Source organism: Polyodon spathula, chromosome 27 (genome assembly GCF_017654505.1).
Source record: "Polyodon spathula isolate WHYD16114869_AA chromosome 27, ASM1765450v1, whole genome shotgun sequence".
NCBI classification, from domain to species: Eukaryota; Metazoa; Chordata; class Actinopteri; order Acipenseriformes; family Polyodontidae; genus Polyodon; species Polyodon spathula.
This window is the reverse complement of record NC_054560.1, coordinates 7,763,855-7,786,713: the sequence shown is the minus strand read 5'-3', so window position 1 is coordinate 7,786,713 and position 22,859 is coordinate 7,763,855. Positions and strand designations below refer to the sequence as shown.

At 41.6% G+C, this 22,859-nt stretch overlaps 2 protein-coding genes across 10 annotated transcripts in view; one reads left to right on the top strand and one right to left on the bottom strand.

The window, feature by feature from the left end:
- Positions 1-2,838: 2,838 nt before the first annotated feature.
- Positions 2,839-8,801, bottom strand: LOC121301680 (vesicle transport protein USE1-like). Of its 2 annotated transcripts, none has more exons than XM_041231267.1 (8): positions 8,670-8,801; positions 7,830-7,879; positions 7,622-7,700; positions 7,268-7,420; positions 6,993-7,005; positions 6,694-6,724; positions 6,118-6,280; positions 2,839-3,957 (listed from the first exon to the last, which is right to left on the bottom strand). In XM_041231267.1, exons 1-8 carry the CDS (start codon positions 8,769-8,771, stop codon positions 3,775-3,777), a joined length of 774 nt encoding a protein of 257 aa, XP_041087201.1. In that variant the 5' UTR covers positions 8,772-8,801; the 3' UTR covers positions 2,839-3,774. The 2 variants fall into 2 exon arrangements, with proteins under 2 accessions (XP_041087201.1, XP_041087202.1); XM_041231268.1 differs by lacking the exon at positions 8,670-8,801 and adding an exon at positions 8,507-8,661.
- A 698-nt stretch (positions 8,802-9,499) lies between these two features.
- The window catches only part of LOC121301492 (unconventional myosin-IXb-like), a 57,636-nt gene continuing 44,276 nt past the window's right edge, over positions 9,500-22,859 (top strand). For 6 of the 8 annotated variants that reach the window (XM_041230954.1, XM_041230958.1, XM_041230956.1 and 3 more), the window contains exon 1: positions 9,502-9,906. The gene's annotated coding sequence lies outside the window, so the exon portion shown is untranslated. Of the gene's footprint in view, positions 9,907-22,859 lie in introns of all 8 variants that reach the window. The other 2 variants (XM_041230960.1, XM_041230959.1) reach the window with 1 other exon arrangement.

The following is a 22,859-nucleotide window of genomic DNA, read 5'->3' as shown; positions in this document are numbered from 1 at the left end:
TAAGATCACTTCATGTGCAGCAGGTATTAGGGTCCCAAGACCCCCAGAGTCCGTGCTGATAGAATTGAGTGAGGCTTAATACTTGTTGCAGAGGAAATACTATACATTTAATTGCAAGAACTATGGCAAGCCAAATTGTCATTGGCAACATTGATCTCATCAGGCAGCTTTCAAAACAGCTTGTAATTGTGTTCCATAAATGCATTCCCTCCACGTAGATCAAGGCTGGATTTGAAGCTAAAAACGAAAAGGACAAATGATTTGCTTGCTTGTGGCAAAAACAACTGCTTCTCTGGCATGCACGGGGCAACGTGAACGACAATTAAAAGCAAACAAACTCTCAGTTTTGTTCACTTTGTTCTGCGTCGAATCCTGCGATGCTTTCTGTTGCTCTGAAGCAGCTGCAGTTCTGCTCACTGTGTCCTTGGGAGAATATGCAGCAAAGAGTTCAAACTTGGTGCAAACAATGGTTTTAAAACATGCAGTTCTACATGCCTAAATCATGCATGGGCAGCCTATTCGCACAAAAGTGTGGGCTACATATGGCAAGTTTCTAAAACAACATAAAGTCCGACCCCTGTACTTTCAATGTAAAATATACGACGTGTCCTTTAAAAACGAACTCCCATGACACGGCTTCGACTTGCTGCAGGTATAGTGGTCTTCAAAGACAGGGCCCTAACGACTGGATTAAACAGAGCCCTGGTACTCAGATAGCCAGCAGGATTTTCAAAGCAATAGGGGCTGCTCTAATCAGTGAGACAGAGACCAGGTGCAAGGGGATTATTCATCTGCAAGCTCCTGATGGCATGTATTTAGCAGGGTGAGTCTGGATCCCTGTTATTGGGAGCTTTTAAGTTGATTTCAAAGTAGCAGCAAATTGTTTTTATATCAGGGATGGACCATGGTTCCTATAAGCCTAAGTGCATAGAGGATGCCACATCAGATCCCATCCTTTGCCTTAGTCCACTAAGCAATACCAATAGCCAGCTTTGATCCTGTGCTTTTTACACTGAGGACAGATCTCAAGTGTATTGATCAAAGACTGGTGCAGCTGGGCATTGAGCAGATAGTCCTCACTGCTGGTGGAGTGTAGTGTACCATCTTTTTGATCAAGGAAACAAAAAGTCTCTCGCATTTGGAGTTCACCTTGGATGGAGTTTGCTTGGTTTTTGAAGGTCCGGTAACAGTACAAGGTTTTGTGTCCAGACTTGAACTGAAGTGCTAAGGAGCTGGTTCAGGTGAGACTGCAAAGCCAGGAAAAGTCCAGGCTGAAGTAAGTTCCCAGAGGCACACTTCAGTAGATCTGTTTAGTTTGGTGATGTTTCCTACTTTGTCTTAAAAAAAAAAAAAAAAAAAACTACATCATTTTATTATATACACGTCAATGGGACTTATTCCAGAAGGATTATCCTTCTAAATTACCTGTCAAAACTACGGCCCATTTGCAATCTGATCCCTGGTATTTGATCCAGAAAACGGGCTTCCTAAATCTGACTTCCTGCCCACTTGCAGTAGGTTCAAGTCGATATGTTCCACACATTCGTGACACCGTTATATTCTTAGAACTGATGTCCTGGTTACAGTCCAGCTCTGTGCTGACACAGACGTGACGTACAAACTGCTGTGTGTGTTTAATGAAATATGAAATATGTAGTCTGACATCCCTGCAGAGAAGTCTCTGTAATCAGATAAACTTAAGGAATTACCCTACATTAGATCTACATTGGCTCAACAGCATTACAGCATTTAGGTAAAAAGATTACCTAAAGACAAGAATGGTAGTATACATTAAAAACAGCTCGTCCTGTAGGGTAGTACACATTTCTCAGTTCTACTATTCCAGTGTGTTCTGCGCAGATACAGATCATGTATTTTACTGCTGAGTTCACTTTGGTAAAAGTAATACATCTTCAGGCAAAACAAGGAAACTGTCAATAAATTTACCTGACAGTTACTCATTAAGTACCCTTACAGTGCTATTTTGAAATCAGCGGCTGTTTTTGAAGGTCACGGGCATTTAAAAGAATATTTGTAACCCGGCCAAGTCAGTGTGATGCATAACATTTTCCACGCGTATAGACAGGCAGCACCGTCACAAAGCACACTGTTTGAGATGAACACACACAGGAGACGCCAAAGTGTTTACTGTCTGAAGAGCCGACTGTTTTCCCTTAACAAAGTGCAGAATGAAATGACGTCATGCATTTTGGGCACTGAGCCAGGGGTCGAATACACCTTCAAATACAACAAAGGAGTTTTTAGCAATAATACATTTTTCTTTTAATTTAGTGTGTCCAATCAGACTTGTGTTAGATTTCCTACTCATTTGGTGCTGTATTGGAAGATTACTATTTCTTCTTCTTATAACATTGCATTTTCTTTGCAATAAAGTATTCGCTATTTTATGTATATGCTTTATCCACTGCTAATTAGGCTATATGTAAATGTAATGCTTCCTTCTTAAAAAAAAAAGAATGGCAAGCCATTTTCAGAATTTAACTCTTTCCTCCAAAATGAAGTAAAAGTCAGTGCCAAGGACGGACAGAATGGACAGGTGGCTGCATGCAAGCCCAAGAAGGACAGAATGGACTCAGTACCAAATTACACAAACGACAGTACTGGTATGGACATGGCTGACCTAAGACGAAGTCAAGCACAGAGTCCAAAGATCGAAGAGGAATATTCTCATCAGACTGCCAAGCATCCCAGTCCCCAAGCACGCACACTCATTTTACCTCCAGCACAAAGAAAAAAACACACTTGTTAATGGCTAGTTTAAATTATTAAATAAAATATAGACTGCATTACTATATAACAGTATAATGAGTCAGTACATGTGGCCTCGATGACTTTATTTAAACAGCTCATGATCCCCTCCCCCAACAATATACCAGTACCACTTATCATGGCAATAAATACTGTTTTGGTCAAAACTGGAGAACTATACTTACAAGAATAAAAATTCTTAACAATTAGATTATTACTATGGGTCAGAATTGGTGCTGACATATAATTAAAGAAACAAAAGTTGGCTTTTGGTTGATGTAGGTCATAATGATCTACCTACAAGTATCCACAAAATGTTATTTAAAATCCTTCGCTAAATAATTAATCTTCCACACGCGCTGGATAACACTGTATCAATCTGTATCAAACAAGACCGAACAATGTTAAAAACAGAAGCAGAATAAATCAAAATGTAATTCTGCATAAACCCAGCTACCCAAGGCACAGAAAATATAGACTTGCTGCTCTGACCCATAGACCCTGCTGTGTGGGAAAGAAGGGTATTGCAGTGAGTTTTCAGACCATGTTCCGCAATCCGCAAACAGAACTACGTCAAGCCTTTGTGTGGACAGCATCACGGCCACACAGTGATTTTCAGTGAAGAAACTGCTCATTTCCCCAATTCCTTAAGTGTCATGTTGTTTTTTTTTGTTTCATTCGTCGCTAGCTTCTTTGCAGGTTGAGAGGTCTGGAAATGCGTGACTCTCAAGCAGAACAGCAACAGACTGACCCGTGAAGTCATCATGCATTTGCGAACAGGACCCCTCTTGACTACAAAAGCAGGTGAAGGGTGAGATTATGAATATTGTCTGCAGGGAACTACAGCTAAATCCTGTACCCAGACAGACAATGCTGTGTCCTTTGTCTAAAACGGATCATCATAAAGGCTCTTTGCTGCTTCCACCTGGTGTTTCTCTATATATAGATCATCAGTACTAAAGGATAATTCAATATAAAGGATTATATGAATCATTATTATTAGAATCATCGGAGTCTAGGGAAGATTCTTATGAACAGAATCATGCTGATGAAAATAAAACAGACAGCGATTAACATGATCCAAAGCAGCCAGTTCACTGATTTCTTGGTGTGCTGCTCCAACCTTTCTGATTCCGTCTTCAGCTTCTCAAAGTTCACGTCCGCCATCCGCAGGGAATGGGTCAGTGTCTGGGGGAAGGAAAAAAAATAACAAAACAGTTAACAACAAGACACACCCCCCATCTGTACACAAACCGTCTCGCGGTCATACAGACCACTCGATTCCACTAGCTGTTTATTCTGCTAGGCAAACCGCACTGCAGTTCAGATTTATATGACATGTACCTTAATATCATGGAAATAAAATAAAAAAAACATCTGTTAAAACAAAATGTACGTATGCATTATAAAGTAGATACACAGAAGTTGAAATAGTAAGAGATTGTGACAGGATGACTGGCTAGGCTGCTTCGACCAGGACAGGCACTCAGACACAAGTAAACAAATATATATATTTTATAGTTAAAACTCTGGGGTTTCAGAACTAGCCACTGTTTTTACACACACCAGCTCACAAAACTAATCTAATGAATCATTTCCTCACTTATTCAATTGTCGCTCCAGCCACGCTCCCACGTGTTATTTTTGGCAAGGAAGATAATGATCTGCTTCCCTGCCAACCCAAAACCACACTAACAATAATAATAATACAAAATACATTTAAACACAGGGGTGTGCATAGCCCGTCACACAGATAAACACATCAATCCACTATATTAGTGGTTTCGGCTTTGATTGATCCGTTTCTACTTCTAAATGACTTTGGTAGCCGATACGCATTCCTTTTGGAATTCAGTACTGTACTCTGTTTCTTTCATAAAGTAGAAAACATAGATAAACATCAAGCTATACGTAACCCTACAACTTTTTATTGCTGAATTAAGAAATCTTTTTCTTGGGTTCACCCCAGTTGCGATGCAACATCCTATTATTTGTGGCAGTCTATCTCCCACCCAGTTTTACTGCTAGGGTAGAGGGCTAAGGCACTGGGAGGTCAAGTGATTTGCCCAATGTGACAGCGAGTCAGAGGCTGAGCTTGGATATAGCAAACAGGATCTGCTTGCTCGTAGTTCTGTGCTCTGACTGCTAGACTGCTCTGCCTCCAGCTGTCTTTGTCCTGCAGTGTATTTCCAATGCACCTATGCATTAGCTTGTCGGCCAGGTCTTTCTAGCTGTTTTCCCCAATGTATTTTTTTTTGTTTGTTTTTCCCATCCCGAAGAGCAAGAACACGCACATTTAATCAGTACACTTAGTGTCCATTTGAATCATAATGAGTTCTTGTTGAAAGCCGTTATGAACATCCCCTTAAGCATTTAGTCACACATGAAAATAATCCTTCTACAGTGCTGTGCAGATTGTGTTTTAGTGCCCCCTGCTGGGTGAAATCTTCACTTACAACCACAACTGTAAGCAGGAGTGCCTTTTCTATACAAAGCTGCTGTCCCTTGATCCAGTGAAAACCTAAGATAATAAAGTTACACAGTACATTATTATTATTATTATTATTATTATTATTATTATTATTATTTCATTTAATAGAACAAAATATATAGGTCTATGGCCAGTTCCGTTTCTTTATCCAAACCGTACTATAAACACTAAATTAATAAACATTTTTGTATTTTCGCTATTTCCATAATTGTCATAATTAATGCGTTTATTGTGGAATCAGAATTCTCAATTCAATAAATTTTACGTGTGTCAAAAAAAATGGCAGAAATGGTCACATAAATAAATCTGCCAAATATCTCTCGTTCAAACAAAATCTCCACGATGTAGAATGTTTTAAGATGAGAAAAGGGAATTCAAACTCTTCGTTTGCAAGCGATCCCGCCTCTCTCTCAACAAAAGGGTTTTCAACAGACAGTAAATCCCATATGCCAGCAACAGGACTTTCAATTCCAGCAGGTGTCGCTATAACAAAGCCCTGGAGGTGAAATCCAATGTAGGGAGATTAGATGAGGCTAACTGGCTCTAAACACAGACGATAGTGATTAAAGGGAATTTTAATGGAATCCTGCAAGGGGGTACTGCACCTGTGGAGTGCACTAGCTTTGTTAAGTGGCGACTTCCAACTGCGCAAATTTAGCGCAACAGATTAAACTGGTAAATCCACACCTTCAGGCAAGCTTGCAGGACATTGTAGGGAAAGATCAAACTACCACTGCCTTGGTTACTTATGCTTTGTGTGGAGAGGAGGAGGGCAGAGGGAGAGGGAGGAGGGGAGGACTATTCTTCATTTAAAATGATTGAAGAAGTAATGATAAATACACACGACCAATCTGTACCTGATTGTCCTGTTTGATGACGTTCTGGGCTGCTAGGGAGTTGTTCTTCAGACTGCGAGCCAGGCTCAGCATCTCCTCCGCTAATTTCTCCTGGATGTTGTGATGGTGCTGGAGAACTGTGTCGAGCTCAGTGGCTGATTGCTTCTCATCAAGCGCTGTGCCCCTGTACGTCCAGACAAAGAATACCGGCGCTAAATCATTTCTGTAACGATCCTGGCTTCCTCATAAGCCGACTAACCCTTTTTCTATTTGTTTGTGCACACATGCACTTGTTTGTTACAGACATCAGAGGAGAGGTTTGTATGGAAATGTGGAAACCAGGATCAGCTGTTGTCACCACAGAAGACATGAACGCTTTAAGGGACAAATGTGTCCCACAAATAAAAATAATGCTAACTTTCTTATTTTTACAATAAGGTGCTTCCTCCTAACGTTACTTGAGTCTCTCTCAAGCGTATTTGAAGAAGAAACCGTATGAACAGCAAGCGCTCAATTCCTTGTGGGGGTAAGAAACACTTCCAGTGGAAATGGTGGTTAATTTTGCCACGTTTTTTACATGTAGAAATAAATACCAACCTCCTATTTCTCAGCTCTGCATCTCCATCACCTGAAAGGATAGCCATTTATTACTCATGGTCATTTAAAAGTCAAAAGCATGGTAAACTAAGGTAAAACCTTTTTAATATTATTAATAATAATAATAATAATAATAATAATAATAATAATATATATAATATTATGATTTACCACACCATGATAATTGTGTGCCTCTATTACATTGACTACTGTGATGCATAATATAGCAACTAGTTCAATATTCTCAATAAATAAAGCTAAATCAGTTTTAATCATTAAAAAATAAAGAAAACATTTACCTGTATTTGATGACTGTAAGAAAAAGTAAAAAGTAAAAGAAAAAATTAGAATACAGAGAAGGTAAAACAGTATTTTTAAAGACTTGGTCTTGATACTTTACAACATGTCTCCTAGCCACAAACCAGTTGTACTGCACATAATCCACTAGCCCTGCATGTGCAGTGTTTTATAAAGGCTTCAGGGAAACAGTTCAAATTCAAGAGCCTTTTCTAAACAAAGCCGCATCGTCGTTGAGAGATTCCCGTCATTGATTCTTCAATAGCAAAAGACATACTGTGCCGAGGAGCTCGTTCCTCATCTCTCCAGTACACCTGGCGCTCGTCCGCAGGTGGATGGTTTTGCTGGCTGACGTTCTCTCTTTCCCAGTGGTCGGAGTCCTTCCGGGAGCCAGAAGCTGATTGGCCAGGGCTTTCTCTGTCGGAGACGACTACAAAGACAACAAAACAACACAAGGTTTAAAAACAGAGTTTTGGATTTTCAAAAGCACTTTCTGGGCTTAATATACAACATATACCAGGATACTATCATAATAAAGCGTTTGTTGGGGGGTTTTCTTGGTAATAATAATAATAATAATAATAATAATAATAATAATAATAATAACAATAGGTCTAGAAAAAGATCTTACCAGTTTCTCAGCTTCCAATAATCCTTTCAGAAATTCTACTTTCCTGGTGTAATCGGTCAAGGCCTCTGGAACAGGTTTACTAAAAAAAGATTAAAAAAAGAAAATCTGCCATTATTTGTACTGTCACAGCCTTCCCATGTACTGAACAATCACAAGTCAAACACTGGCTGTTCTGGGAGTCTTGCGTACCATGCAGTTATTTACCTACCTTGTACTTTTCTTCAGAGCTGCCAGCATTTCCTCAAGGGCGCTTACATACTGGAAAGAGACACACATTTCAATCTGAAACTCATTTTTATTTGAAAGCTTTGTTATACAGAGCCATAGCCCTCTTTTAAATGGCACCAGTTAGGGTCTTTCTGAGCTTTACCTTTATGTTAAGAAAGTTAGGGTGTGCCTCATTTATTTTATTTTTTTAACTTAAAGTTTATGAAGAAATGTACAGAGTGATGGTTTATTAGTGTTGCATAGAGCTGTGGTACTATAATACATTGCACAATATTAGTGCACTGTGCAACATCATAGACATTAACTGGTTCTTGAAGCCAGCGTTTCAATTCTTTGCCTGAAACTAACTTTAATCAACACCAGTGGAAAAAGTTTGACCTGTGTGGCTATTTTTAACATAAAGTTCAGTGCGAGTGACAGTCCACGTCGTTTTTGCTTCACCTCTACTCTGAATTGTGTTGCTGTTCTGAATCAGTCAGTCATAATATAACTTACAAGAACGAGCAGGGCCCAGGTTCAGACTGCCATCACCTACAAATTACAGCAAACGTGCTATAAAAACTTGACGGGAAATTCCAAAGCTTATTTCTTCGGTCACAAATTAAAATTCAGCCACGTAGTCGTGTGTGCGTGGTTGACATTATGTGTCTGACGTACCTGTCACCAAGTCAAAGGCAATAACGTACGAGTTTTGTTCAATGCCTTCATTTTAAGACGTACAATGGGTGTCTGTCTTGTCTACGTGACATGGCTCTGGATGTGTGAGTCTGTGAATTCACAGCCCTGTTCGTCGCAGGACAAACAGGACCCCTCGCATCACCTTTTCCAGCCTCCACTCCGCTTCGCCCCGTTTCTCGGAGGCCATGGACTCGCAGCGAGACAGCAACCTGATAAAGTTTATCTCCAACCTAGAAAGAGCCATGTTTACACCGGAAAACGTCTGCAACACAGGCGGGAGGGAACCGGGAAATGACAGAGCTGTGGGAGGGTCTTTGGCGCTGTTTATCAAAGTTTAAAGGCATTAGATCGGCTCAGCTCTAGTTGTCTGCGTGGTTTTGATAACCTGCAACTTTCTCATCTAGAACAGCAGCATACATTAGACAGAAATAGACACCTATACTCACTTTCGTCGTTTTTGTAGTCTGCATTTTTGGAAGTCATTCATAACTTAAAACGCGCAATCAGAATTCTACAGGGTAGAACTAAACGAAACTAAGTAGACAAAATATACAGAAACTTAGTTTGCTGCGCAGTTCTACCTGAGGATACTGATTGTAGTTTCACATTGTGATGGAGAGCCTTATTTTGCCAGGTACGGATCTCTTGTAAAATAAACAAAAGTGAAATCGTGTTTATTAATTGATTCCCCCCCCCCCCCCCCCCCCCCCCCCCTAAAAAAAATAGATTGTGTGTTTGTCACCCATTAATGAAAGAAAAAAACAAGCTCCCTTATACAAGTTATATTGTACCACACGAAACTATTCTGATGGGTTTGCTATGTTTAAAACAAAACCATAGGCGGTGTCTGATTCACACGTAGGGTTGTGTTACACTCTCCTCCGCCCAGCAAGCGGCGCTAAAAAAAATATTATGTCGTAGTTTATATGCAACGAAGCTGAAGTTTCTGAACTTCCTAGCTTGCGCGAAACTCTCTGGTTCAAGAGTACTCCCTTCCTAAAGTGAGTGCTGTGAGAGAGGGAAGTGGAGCTCGCTGCAAACTCACTAACTTTGTATTTGAGGGATTTTTAACGTGTTCGGGGAAAAAATAACAACTAACCATTTTAACATCTTTATTTATCTGCTTTAAACTGAAACCCCGGTGTCCTCGTCCCCCCCCACCCCCGGCGACTCATTTCTTTACCCATGGGGGGTATAATCTAATCTTTTGAAACGCACGGTTTTTTCGACTTTATTATTATTATTATTATTATTTTTTTTTGTATTAACTCGTGCCTATTCTTACTGGAAACGCAAGTTGGACAAAGTTTCTTTTTCTTCAGCGTATTGTTATTTACAACAAACGGGATTAGTTGAAAAAAAGAACAGATGGCAAATGGGTAAGTTTGTCTTTTTCTTTTGTCTGTTGTAGTGTGCGTACAAGTTACAGTATAAAGAAGTACGCTTTGGGGGGGGGGGGGGGGGGGGGGGGGGAGTATAAATCTCCCTGCAACGTTTTTGTGTTGCATTATTTTTGCTAAGGACTGGTCAACGATGGTGGCATTAACGCATTTCACATGATCGGGTCTGGAGATTTAATTTTTAGGGACGGGTAATTTAGGAGTCGTTTGAAACTGGGCGACGTGTGCACATGTTAGTCGTATCTTTTATTCATTTTTTGTTGTTTTTTCTAAATTCTACCCAGGCTATATTGTTTGCTTACTGGACCGTCTGATAAAGTACAAGTAGAACGAATCGGTATGCAGAAATACTAACAAGAAGTCGGATTGTACTATCTGCTGAGAAGTACGTATTGCTGTAATACGTAATACAACGTGAACCCTGCCGGGAACAGGCAGTAGTCTACACAGTTACTCAGGGACGAGTCATTGCTGAGTGAACTGTAACACCATATTTGGAGAGATTGATCAGAAAGTTCTGGTGGCGTGGTGACTGATTCCGGTCACCGTCAGAATAAAGCTATTTAAAAAAATAAATCAATTAAAATGACTGAACAGATTTATTGAAGCTCCAGACCGACGTGTACGCGGAAGAAATTCTAATTCGTGCAGAAACTGAAGCCTCAAATCGGCTGGGCTGGGATGGGACGGGCGTGAGAACGCGGGGTAGAAGTGTGGTGTGCGCTGTATTGATGTAACGTGTGAATTTGCTTTGAAGTGAAACTCTGCCATAACACGATGGTGGATACACGACCTCGAAATGGTTTATGTAACTATGATTCACGCATGATCGAGGTGGTGTATTGCATACAACGGAGGTCTCCCGTTGTGCCTTCGAAAGCTAATTGCTGTAAACCCACACGGATTTTAAAATAAGTGAAATGCATTTCTGGATTGTTTTTTATTTAGCGCTGTTAAATACACAATTAAGTCAGTTTATGCCACTGTCATACCTAGCAGGGTTAACAATTCACTCTGGTCCTGCTTTCAGAAGTGCCCCCGTTAAATATTTGAATTCTCAACAACTCCTGTTCCTAGCCCAATAGACTCCAGTGAGCCTTATTAGGCTGTGAGTAATGGGATCAGTGAGCAGATTGAAAGATTAGTCAAATTCGTGGCACCTAATCATTTCAGTAATATACCTAACGAGGGGGGTTCTGGAGGCGCGTTGAGGTTCAAACCCAATCCAGTAGGCATGCTGGTCCCTTAATCATTAGCTACAGCACATTGATAAAACAGTTTAGTGCGTGCCCTTGTCTTTCACGTTGTTGACGCCTCCAGCCCTCTCAAAGTGTGACCTCTAAAACTGGAATTCTGTTGTCAACAATGTGACAGCGCCACCCTCACCCAGCACCCATGGGCAGCCAGTCTGGTGTTCGTCAAAAACCCTTATTTATCATCCTGAACTTCCTCCCACTGAGCTGGCACTGTGGCCTGCACGGTGGTAAGGCCCGGACTGTGGATTCTTGACTCATTTTACAAGAGAAAAACCCAGTCATGGGCAACCAGCTGGTCTCCTCCACTTAATACAGTGTACCCCCCCTCTCCCCCATTAGATAATAATGCACATTAATAAGGGCGTAGTTATTTGTATACCTGCCTGCGTTTAGTGTTCACACAGCATGTTCAAATTACATGCAGCACAAGGACTATTTAAAGCACTCAATTGTGTTAACCACTTTTGTTTTATTGTACAGCATCTAAGCAGCCAAATGCTCATATTATACAGTGGTGGTCTGCATGCCTCCGGTGCTGGACCTGTGGTTAAAGCACTCAGGATGGGCGTGCAGCTGTTAGCGGCTCCACCCTGTATCTCTGCTGCTAGGACTGCTAACGTAATCGACCAGTAGACTGCTGGCCCAAAAACTACTGTGCCTTATCACTGTGTTACTGCCAGGCTAGGGGACATGTGTATGGCCCTGTACACAAGGCAGCCTGGTAGGTTGTTGGCATAGGTGACAGACATTTGCTTTGGTTGTCTGTCTGAGTTGCTGAGTTCTGCAAGTATTGTAAACAGGAAATCTGCTGCAATGCCATCTGGCAGATGTCTCGCTGTAGACTTATTTAAACCAACAAATGTTTAGGCATGTGAATTTGTATAAACCGAATTGATGTCCAGTATGTCTGTGTTGGGGCGTTGATGTTGCTCCCTGCAGTGCGTAGTTCTGATAGGAAGGGCTTGCAGTTTACTTGGATGGTAGTGAAATTCAGTTTTACTGTCCTGTCTGAATTACACTGCAGTTAAATTAGAGAGCGACCTTTTAGTGGCACCCACCTCTAGTCATGGGATGTCTTTTTTTATATAGAATCTGAGATAGTCACAAGTCTATAACCAAACATAAAACAGGGATGGAAATGAGACTGCCTTTGCATAGCACTTTGATCCACTCCTGGTTTTGCGATAAGTTTAATAAGACTCCCCTGAGCTTGTTGCCTGTACACTGGGGCTAATCAAGCTAGTAGTAAAACCTGGAAAAGGTCTTATTTTCATTCCTGTGAAAACTGAATTGGATCACACCCTGACCTGCTGGTGATTTGACATCTGCAAACTTGCTACTTTTATCACAGAGTGTATGAATATCTCCCATCCAAGCCCTACCCTGCCCACAGTGCAGCTTGAAGACAAAAGATTGCAATCCAAGTGGGTTTAGTCTGAGGTGGGATTAGCGATTTAGCTCAGGCCACATTCAAGCACTTGGTTAGCACTAGTCAGAGCAGTGTCAAGGTACTTGAGCTTAATTGAATCTTTTACAGAAGGGATTTTCCTGCAGTTGTGTCTGGAAAGGTGGATTTAATATACTGGAGATAAGCTCCAGTTATCTTGAGGCTTGGCTGTTGGATAAGAAACCAGACGGACTCATTTAAAGCACTGCATTTCAGTTTGCAATGTTACCACGCACTACACAAATGCATCTTGGCTTAGTCAATGGTGCCGATCTTTTTACATGTTGTTTTCCAAGTTCCCAGTAGTTGACCTGTACTGGAATTGTTTGTCTGTGCTGGTCTGGGGGATAGTTCTCTAATGTGGGAGTTGATGGCTAGCAGCCCAGCATCTTTCACAAGCTAGTCCTTCATTCAGTGCACAGGTGTTGTGCTTGTTTGGAATTCAGGCATCTGAACGTTCCATCTGTCTAGAAGTCTACACTGCTTCCAGGGGGGCCCACCTGTCTGTAGGAAACGGCCTGAGATCAACCAGAAAAAAAGGGATTTAAAAATAAGAAATGACCTTCTGGGACAAGTAACATGAGATCTATAGCCAGAGAGCAGCCCAATTAAGGCATAATGTTACCACACGTCTTATTTATGTTGTTGAAGTACGATCAGAATTGCCATGCATTGCTTGAGTCAGCAGAGATCAGTGTGTTTTGCAGTATATTAAGCTCTATTTACATTCAAGATTAAAGATCCCCAGTTTGTGTACTGATTCTGTGATAGTCATTCCCAGCCATTCCTGTTAGCTAGTGTTTGGATGCAGTTGCAGTCAGCAGGAGTTGAAAGCTTTGACGTCACTTTAGCCATAACCTTGTGTGTAAAGAACATGGTTTTGTGTGTGTCTTTTGTAGCTAGTTTTTTTATTTTAGTTTGGTTTGGTCTCGTAATAAATGGCTAGGCAGGGTAGGTGCACAATTAATCACCCCCTCCCAGTACCATATGCTTGCTACCAGCAACCTGACTTGAGCCAGCTCAATTAAATTAGCCCAGCCATTACCCTTGTCTAATGAAATCTGCTCGCATTGAGCTTCCAGCGAAGCGATGACCTGAAAGCACTGCTGTCTTATGGAGATCTCTTTTTATGAATCCCAGTTCAGTTAAGAACCCTTGACAGATCATCAGTCGGTCGTAATTCACTTCTGATAACGAATTACGACTTTGCTGCCCTGTTCTGTAATGTTGTCTGAGTGCACCTCGTTGGAACTAAAAAACAGGCTCTTCTCCCTTGATTGTCGAGAACCACGATGCCTCTGTTATAGTTTGTTTTCAGCCAGTTTGGTTTGTAGGCTGGGGTACGTACTGTAGAGTGGTCATTGATGTTGCAGGCAGCTTCAAATTGCTAGGTGTTTGAGTGCTGGCTTTCCACCACATAGTGGAAGCTTTAGAAGTCCTCAACGCAACTCTGTGATAATAAACACAAGCTTGCTTTTTTATTTTTTTTTTTATACCCACATCCCATGGCTTGGTTTACATGACTCATTACGGTTGGTCTATGTAGGTTGGCATGGAATGTTTTCATTTATATATGTCTATGTATATAATAAATTTTTTGTCCTCCAATGGTTGTTGCAATAAAACAGCTTTTATCCAGACAAATCTAAGCTTTTGTAATATTCTTTCTTTCTCTGTGGGAACAGGTAAAACCCTGTTCGTTGTACTTTTTATTAAAACTCAGTCTTTACAATTCCTGAAAAGAGAGAGAGTTGACCCTTTTTAAAAGGATGCGTTGTGTTTGTTTATACATGATGCTGGTTTGGTCTTTTCGCTGTGCAGTTTGAAAGGAATGTGCAGCAGTATGGGTGTGTCTGTGTAGGAAAGGGAGAGTGGGGTGAAAAGTGTGTGGACGAGTACAGCACACACTGTTGCTGTATAGCTTCAGAAAGTCGTTCTCAGATGATCTAATGGTTTATTTCACAGATCATGCTTCATTTGCATATCTTTTCAAGCTTGTCTGCGGTTTGAATGAACAAGCTGAACGACTTAAATCTTCAACAAAATATCTATGTTCAGATCAACAGAAAATATAATAAGTTAACATGTACAGTTAATCCCTTTTTGTACAACACTGTTCTCTAGCTCTGAATTGAGCATCTCTTGACTGTTCACACTCCCGTTGCCTGTCAAAGTGTTGCTTCTCAAAGACTTACCATCAGTCTGGGCCAGCTGCCTGTATTAAGTTTCATACTGTGAACTATTTTGCTGTATCCCCTTTTCCCCTTTGTACATAACACTAAGTTCCGAATTTAGACGGAACATCAGTGTTCTCCTGTGAAGCACTTGCGCAGGAACAAACACGGCCAAGCGTGCCCCAGCAACTAGGCTAACCATGATGTCATCGAAGATCACAGCCCATGTGTGCGTTCCCCGTCCCCCTGTTCCCAGGAAGAGGATGGTCTGGCTCTTGTTGGGGGGGCTTGTTCAGACTGCTGCCCCGGAATAACTGGCTCTGTGTTCTTCATGCACGTCCTCTCCATCACCAGTAACCCGCTCTGGCCTTGCGGCTGACGTCACTGTAGCACTCCGCTGAATAAGTAATTCACTGCCTTTTTGTTGTGGCTTTCATTGGAGGATATCCTGTTCCTTCTCACCCTCGTTGAGGCTCTTTCATTAGAAGCTGTTCCTGCCGGAGGTTACTTCGCCTCGAGCCAAAAATACCAGGTAGGCCTTTATGTACACAGCTGCAGGGCATGCGTTTAAATAAGAGCTGTGTGAAATCACAGCAAATGAAAAACAAACCTACTGAACAGTCAGAGTAACTACTCTGTCATTTCTAATTGCATATGGATTTCGTTTTAGGCCTGTAGTTCTAAATACCTTTTTTAATGATGCATGGAGGTCTGTTCCATGCCGATAGTGTTAGCTTGTTCAGGGGTACCAGATCCCATATATGGGTCATGTTCTCATTTGCTTGTGGATCAGGGTTTCATGTCTTGCTGTTGGTGTCGGTAGCTGCATGCCGACCTTTGCCTAGCCGTGTTTTAACGTTATATTCAGGTCTTTTTTCATTTGAATTCTCAAGTTAAAGGTACCATATCTAGGATCCAGTGTGGTCTGGCACAAATTAACCTCTGAGCTTACTAAATGTTTTTTAGGGTGTACAGTCTGTAGTAGGTCAATGTATGAGCGTTGCTGCACTAAGACCTTGCTGCAGGCTGGAACCATGTGTTTTTTGTTCATTAGAAACAGAAAAATCCCCTTTTGTGACTGCATCTGCTGGGTTCGAACAGGATGATTCTGGGGACACACAGCCAATGGTCTCCACGCAGTAACGAGTGAGAAGTGGGAGACTAATAAAAAGCCATCTTTTAAAAGGATGATGCAAACAGTTCCAGGGTTTCTCTAATTCTGACGACCCAGCCGGTGGGTTTTGGAAAAGGAAACAGTAAAAAGTAGCCTGCTGTGTGAGCCGGGGAGTGAATCAGGCTGTTTGGTGTGTTTGATTCCCATTGTAACTGCCAGACTCCGGTAGCACACCAGAGGAATGGCTCGCACTCTCCGGCAAGCTAACATTAGGAATGGGAGAGCTGCAGAGTTTAAATACGCTCCAGATACACGGTGATCTAGGGAGGAGTGGAAATTATACTGAAGCTATAAAGTCCTCGAGATCATTTACCTTGATGCAGGTATGTTTGTTTATTCTACTGCACGTTCTTCGATGGATAGACTTCTGTGTAGTTATTAGGGGTGATAGTTTCAGTATGGTAGTAAAAATGTCAGCGCCCCAGATGAAAGTTTGCTCCCAAGCAGCTTTTAATACACTCAGTGCAGACTTTAATTGCCGTTGCGTGGGAGTTGGTTGTAAAGGTGAGGGAAGGACAGCTTTTCTTGTTTTGAAATGGACACAGTGAATGGATTTATTTTATTACCTGCTGAGAACTGCAACTTCTTAAAGGTGTGTGCTAGTGCTTCTGAGTGTCTGTAAGCAGCTGTAGCTCTAGGTAGAGACTGTGAGCCTAAGGACCTTGCCCCTTCTAGCACTAATAGCAGGGATACCCAAGACTGGACCTGGATGACTGGTCTGCTCTGAGAGTTGTTACGGTACTTTGTCTTATAGAACTGTCCAACTTACTAAAAGTTTGAGTTATATTTTGTTTGTTTTTAGCTTTTTTTTAAATTTATTTATTTATATTTATTTATTTATTTATTTTAACAGGCTGAAGGTTTTGTTTTTTTCTATGTATGCAGAGAAAACCCATAATTGAAAACGCTTGAGTGACCACTTGAAGCCCCAGGGCCTGAAGACTGCTTAGACAATGCGGTTGATCTGATCATTCTACTGTATATCCGTCAAGTGAAACCTGGATTGTTTTTGGGGTGTTTTTGTTGCACTATGGAATTGCCCTGGATTGCATCAGTTATTCGAGGTGTTAGGTGCAATCCAGGTGGATTCTTTAGTGCTGTAAAAAGCCCAGAGTGATCCAGCTGTGGCTTATCCAGGCAAGCCCTGAGTTTTGTACAGTCATGTGATGCTGGCTTGTGGGTACTGTACTGACACTTCTGGGAACTGGAAGAGTCGACTTTGTCATCTGTGATTTATTTGATTTATTTTTCCTGTGGTTTTGTCGACACCCTCTAGAGCGCCTGGTGTCCACATGTCCCAAGGAGATTCTGTAAAGCAGTGGAAATCCATCTTCTGCAGTCACACAGGTCTTGTTTACCTGCTGAGCAGAGTCCAAGATCACCCTTTATATTCTGATAAAGCTGCTTGTCCCTGCGGGTCTGAGTATAGCAGAACTGCAACATGAACCTCGCTGAGAGCGCGAAAAAAAAGGAAGATTGCTCCAGCTGGGCTCGGGGAGCCAGGGAATATTTAGCTTGGCACCGCAACTGAATTACTGTATGCGTTTCATTTCTGGCTAAATGCAGCCTCCAAAATTTTTTTTTCAGTGCAACCCTTCAGTAATACAAGTTGAGGGTATTTGTTTAGGGTCCATTATGATGCTGGATTCTTGTCCTTTACTAAAAGCACATGTCCTGTGGGCAGTTTAGTTCAGTGGCATTACATGTATATTGCTATTTGGTTCCAAGCTAGTCAGAACTGACAGGCAGTTGACAGGTAAAAAAAAATATGGGGGATTTTTTACTGCTGCAGCGTGACACTACTGTTGAGCTTTATTGCAGGAATGGAAATAAGACTCCCATTGCATAGCAATTTGATGGGTTTACTATGAGTTTAATAAGACACACTTGTTTGTTACCTATACTCTGTGGCTATGTGTTGCATGAAACAAAGGTTTTACAATTACTTCTGTTAGGAATACCTGCTTCAAGCCGTTGAAGAGGTAAAATGCGTTTTGGATAAATTTCCTAAAACTGGCACATAGAACAAAGGCTTTGTTTTCCAAGAGGGACAAAATGAACAAAGTGCTGAGAGTCTTGTATCTGTTCTCAGGAAGAGAGAGTAGAAATACCCCGTAGCCAAGCAGTGACAGAAATGCCACTTCCCTTCCAATTGTGTTGAAATGTTTGCCTTCCCCTTTAAGCTGAAGTATGATTTCACTACCCAAATATGCTATTTTTGGATTGTAACTTAACTAATGCAGCAGATCACCATACCACCCCTTGGATCTGCGAAGGGACAGTCCTGTGTGGTATTACATGGGTCATCTCTCTTTTCTGTGAGGAAACCAGCAGTCTGTTCTAAATTCAGTTTTTCTTGCTTTGATCTGCTCTTGTGTTAAAACGCTGTGCTGGACTGCAGCACAGTCAAACCTGGACTCCAGAGCTGCAGATTAAACATATACTGGAGTTGGAGCACGTCATGCACTGCAGATCAGACCGGACAATTGCAACTGTAATTGTGTAATTCCTTGTCACACCTGCATCATTGTAGTTGGAATTCTATTAATTAATATGTTAATTTGTGTAGTTGTTGATGTTACTTTTTTTTAGTATAATTGTAAATACTGCAGCGTAACTGAAATATAGGAGTTATCTCAGTGTTTAATCATGGGAGGGATGGCGACAATCCCTCCAGTAGGGGAGAATGGTGTGCTAACAAGGGCTGAGCCTTGATGGGCCGAATGGCCTTTTCTCATTCTCAAACTTTTTTTATGTTAACATAAAAGTTAGAAAATTATAAGCATGTGCTGTACGGGGGGTTAATATTACATCAGTATTTCCCGAAAACTATCGAAGCATGACAATATTGAATGTGGGGAGTTCCACCGGCTTGTGATCCACATTAAAAGGGTTGTTTCATTTTCACCAGTAGTTCTGTGAGCAAGTTGTGCGAATGGCGTATGAAACACTTGATGAAACTCTCATCATATCTGCTTCTGAAATGTACTCTTCTGGCTCAAGTAAACGCTGCCTGACCTCCACAGTCTTCCAGGGAGCACAGCGTGTGCCTCTCCCCGAGTGTCAGCCCCCGCGTCACAGTGGAATCACGTGCTTGAAAAGCAGTTACTTAAAGACCCACATGACCTCGCCAACACAACCACCCTTCTGTCTACTACTGGACAAATTTCCCTTTTTTCTCTCTTCCTGATTTCTTAAAAGAACTTGCCAAGCTCAGCATTTTCTCCGGTCTCGGAAGTAAAACACATAGCTTGCTTTTATGCCACCCCCTTCCAAATGCGCACAAACTCCAAAGCAGGGCAGCTGCTTCAGTAATGCCAAGTTGACAAATGAAGCATTGATGGTCAGCAATCTCTTCATACACCCCCTGTCTGGCTGGTCAGTGGAAGACGCAAGCACTCTCTCAACCATTACCTTTCAAGCCCTGCATGGCTGAGCTAATCCACTGTCCTTGCAACCAGTGGACTGTCCTCCTTGTGTCACAGTACAATAGTAAAAACTGATTAAGGATTTAGTTTTACTGTAACCTGGTAAAGTTACAGTCTCCTTCTGGAAAAGATTTTCAGGAAACCAGGAACTTCGTTGTGTCAACACTTGGATCTGTTTGGTACAGCAGACCTGGCCTGAGATCTTTCTAAACTTCAGGGGTTGGATGGGGTGGCTGTGTGTTTCAGATTTCTGAACTGCAGGACTATGGAATTTATGAGCAAAAGTTTGCAGAACTGTACAGAGTACGGTCTACAGGGGGGGAAAAAAATCCATCCCTGGTCTAATAAAAAGGCTAAGATGTATTATAATATTGCCAGTGTGGCTCGCAGGCTTTTTAGTGGATCTGTGATATTGTAGTATTTTAAGAGGAAACTGGCAGCTGAACAGCATTGCTGAGCTGTAACACATGTGCAATAGCAGGGGGTAAAACCAGAGAGCTGCATTCAGGCTTACAAGCATGAACTGCAAAGAGACCTCTCCGTGTAGAAACTTAGATCTGTGGTTTATTCCCTTTTAATTCTGAGGATAACCCAGATGTAGCAGTTGCTTTGGGGGTTGATTTGGTGAACTTGTACACGCTGGGATGAGTCATGGATGGATTGTTTTTTAGAGCATTTTCCAGGCCTTTAATTAGATGTGAAGTGGAGGGTTTGATGCATCTTTATTGGGCTCTTTGCTTGTATTTTTACCCCTCCTGGTTGCACAAACTAACTTCCATGCATCTTTGGGCTTCCCTCTATAAAGAACGTATCTTTAATTAAACAAGTAATCTTCAGCTCGTTTTGCATACCTGTGTTTCCAAACCAGGAAACAGGTGTAGGAAAATGTGTGCCTGATTTACTGTACCACTTTGCCTTTGTTTCATTCGTTCATGAGAGAGAGGAACACCCATTCAATTCATTGCACGAAGGGCAAAAAGGCTGAATTCTGTCCAAAGGGCTAATTCGGCTAAACCCTTTAGGTAAGGTAGTGTGCTGAGGAGAGCCTTCTCAAAAAAGGAAATCATTCCTTTTGTTTTTTCACTGGCCTCTCAACAGTTGCCTTGGGTATGCTTACAGCAAGTACAAGCATGCATGTACTGTTAAGGTTAAGTATTTTGTAACTCATTACACATGCAGTACCTAACTGTGTCCTAACATGATTTTTCCAAAGACTCGGGCACCTGTTTCCATCGACCCTTATTCTTCTAATTAAACTAGAAGTGCTGTGTACTGATATCTCACTCTGGTACTTATGTTGCATACGTTGCAATAGAAAAAAGAAAAAAGCAAAACAGTTTAGTCTTCTACTGTAGGTTTTCAGTCTGGAGCATGATCCTAGATGTAAAAAACTTTAGTTTGGTAAACCTTGCAGGCAGAGTGGACTGTATGCTTGAAAGAAGATGCCTATCGTTCTACAAGAACCATGCAAAACTGGAGCCCAGCCTTGGATAGAGTGTGATGTTTATTAATAAACTGTGCAAGTGGGATTAGTAGAGTGGTCGAGCCAGTTCCTGTGCAGAGTTCCAGAGTGTGAGAGTGCAGATTGCATGCACACGAGACTGCTTCCATTTCACAGGCTGGCTGAAGCAAAGACAGCTATAGATGCAGGTGCTGCTTTTGGAGTGCTTTTGCATACTGGGATGTTGGTTTGATTTCTATTTATAGGTGCTGCTGCGTTGATGCCAGTGACTCACTTTCGCTTTGAAAGTGTCTTTTTTTGTCCTGGTTTGAGTCAGTCAATCAGATGACTGCTGTATTGTGAATTCTGGCATTGGTCTGTTTTACAGTAGATTTCACAAATTGTTTCAACACCAGTAAAACCATACAATGGTGTGCGGTACTTGAATTTCCTTGCTATTTCCCAACTTCTGACCGACCGAATTGAGCATTTGTTTTCTTGTCCTGTATTTGTGCACAGGTGTTTGTACAGCTCTGGCCGAAAGTTTAGCATCACCTTATAGAATTAACTAGGTTTGCTGAAAGCTGCTGAATAATGTTACATTAACATACTGAATTATGTACCACTTTGTCTTTATTTTTTTTTAAATTTTATTTTATGGAAAACTACAAATAGAAGAATGTGACATTTCGAAATCTAACACTAAATCAGTACCACTATTATGGCTTCCGGTAGACTTTTGTGATTACGTTCATAGTTTCTTTGATTATATGATAAATAAGATTGTCTGTATTCTTAAAGATCTAGGTGATGCTAGAAAGGAAGTAAACATAACTAAAACTCTGGTGCAGCACATAACCAAATATTTAGAAGTTCTGTTCCCAGTGTTTAAACTGACATTTCCAAACACTCTTTGAGGAGTTTAGTGGGAAGCGTCTCCAATTGGAGAGGTTCGAGATGCCAGGGGAGTGGAGGAGGCAGAGAGCGTTGTGATCTCGGAGAGCACTGTGATCTCAGAGAGCATTGTGAGCTCAGAGGCAGAGAGCATTGTGAGCTCTGAGAGAGCATTGTAATCTCAGCATTGAGGTCAGAGGCAGAGAATATTGTGAGCTCAGAGAGCATTGTGAGCTCGGGGGCAGAGAGCATTGTGAGCTCGGGGGCAGACAGAGCTGCTTTCCAGAAATCTTCATATGAACTGAGGGTAGAAAACGTAGTTCATTCCAGGCCTTTCTCTGTCATTTTTGAAATCATGGTTAATTTCGGCCTCTGATCTGCTGTAGGGGAATTGAATTGAAACCTTTAGTCCTGGGTTTAACCGTCATTACTGTCTGGTACAGTCCAGCCTTTTTGAAGCACACATGCAAATGGTGAATTCCAGTGACTACAATGGATTTTATTTTTTATTACTGGAAATGTTTCTGGAGATCGGGTGAGGGGGGTGGGGTGGGGGGAATCCAGGACAATTTTGGAGCGAGTTGACAAGTGCAGTTTGAACGAAACCCTGCAAGCTGCAGGAACACTGAAAAAAAAGGAAATGAAAAGATGAACACAGGCATCCAAAACACCGTACTGCTAGGGGAACTTCCGGATGGTGTGTTTTCTTCAGTTTCGTTAGCCACTAAAACTTAAATAACTAAGTAAACAACAACGCCTTCTGATCTGGCTGTTCTGTTTTCACAAAGTGCTCGACTGTGAGTTGTTAAGTTGGGGGACTGATTAAAGCACAGACAATGCATGTGATTTTTTTTTTTTCTTCAATAAAAGTAAGTTCCGCAGCGTGCAGTAATGATCTTCTGCACTTACTGCAGACGCAATCAGATAGAAACTCAGACGGGATTAAAATGCAATTTATGAGCAAACAGTCACAGTCTGTGACTAAGCTGGCAACCTGCTGATTCCGTGGTGCGTGGAAGCAGGGTTGGTCCGACTGTGAAATGCTTTGCTTCCTCTTTTCAAACATCGGAGGAACTGTGTGGTATCACACCAGATCTGTGTGCTGTTTAACTGTTCTG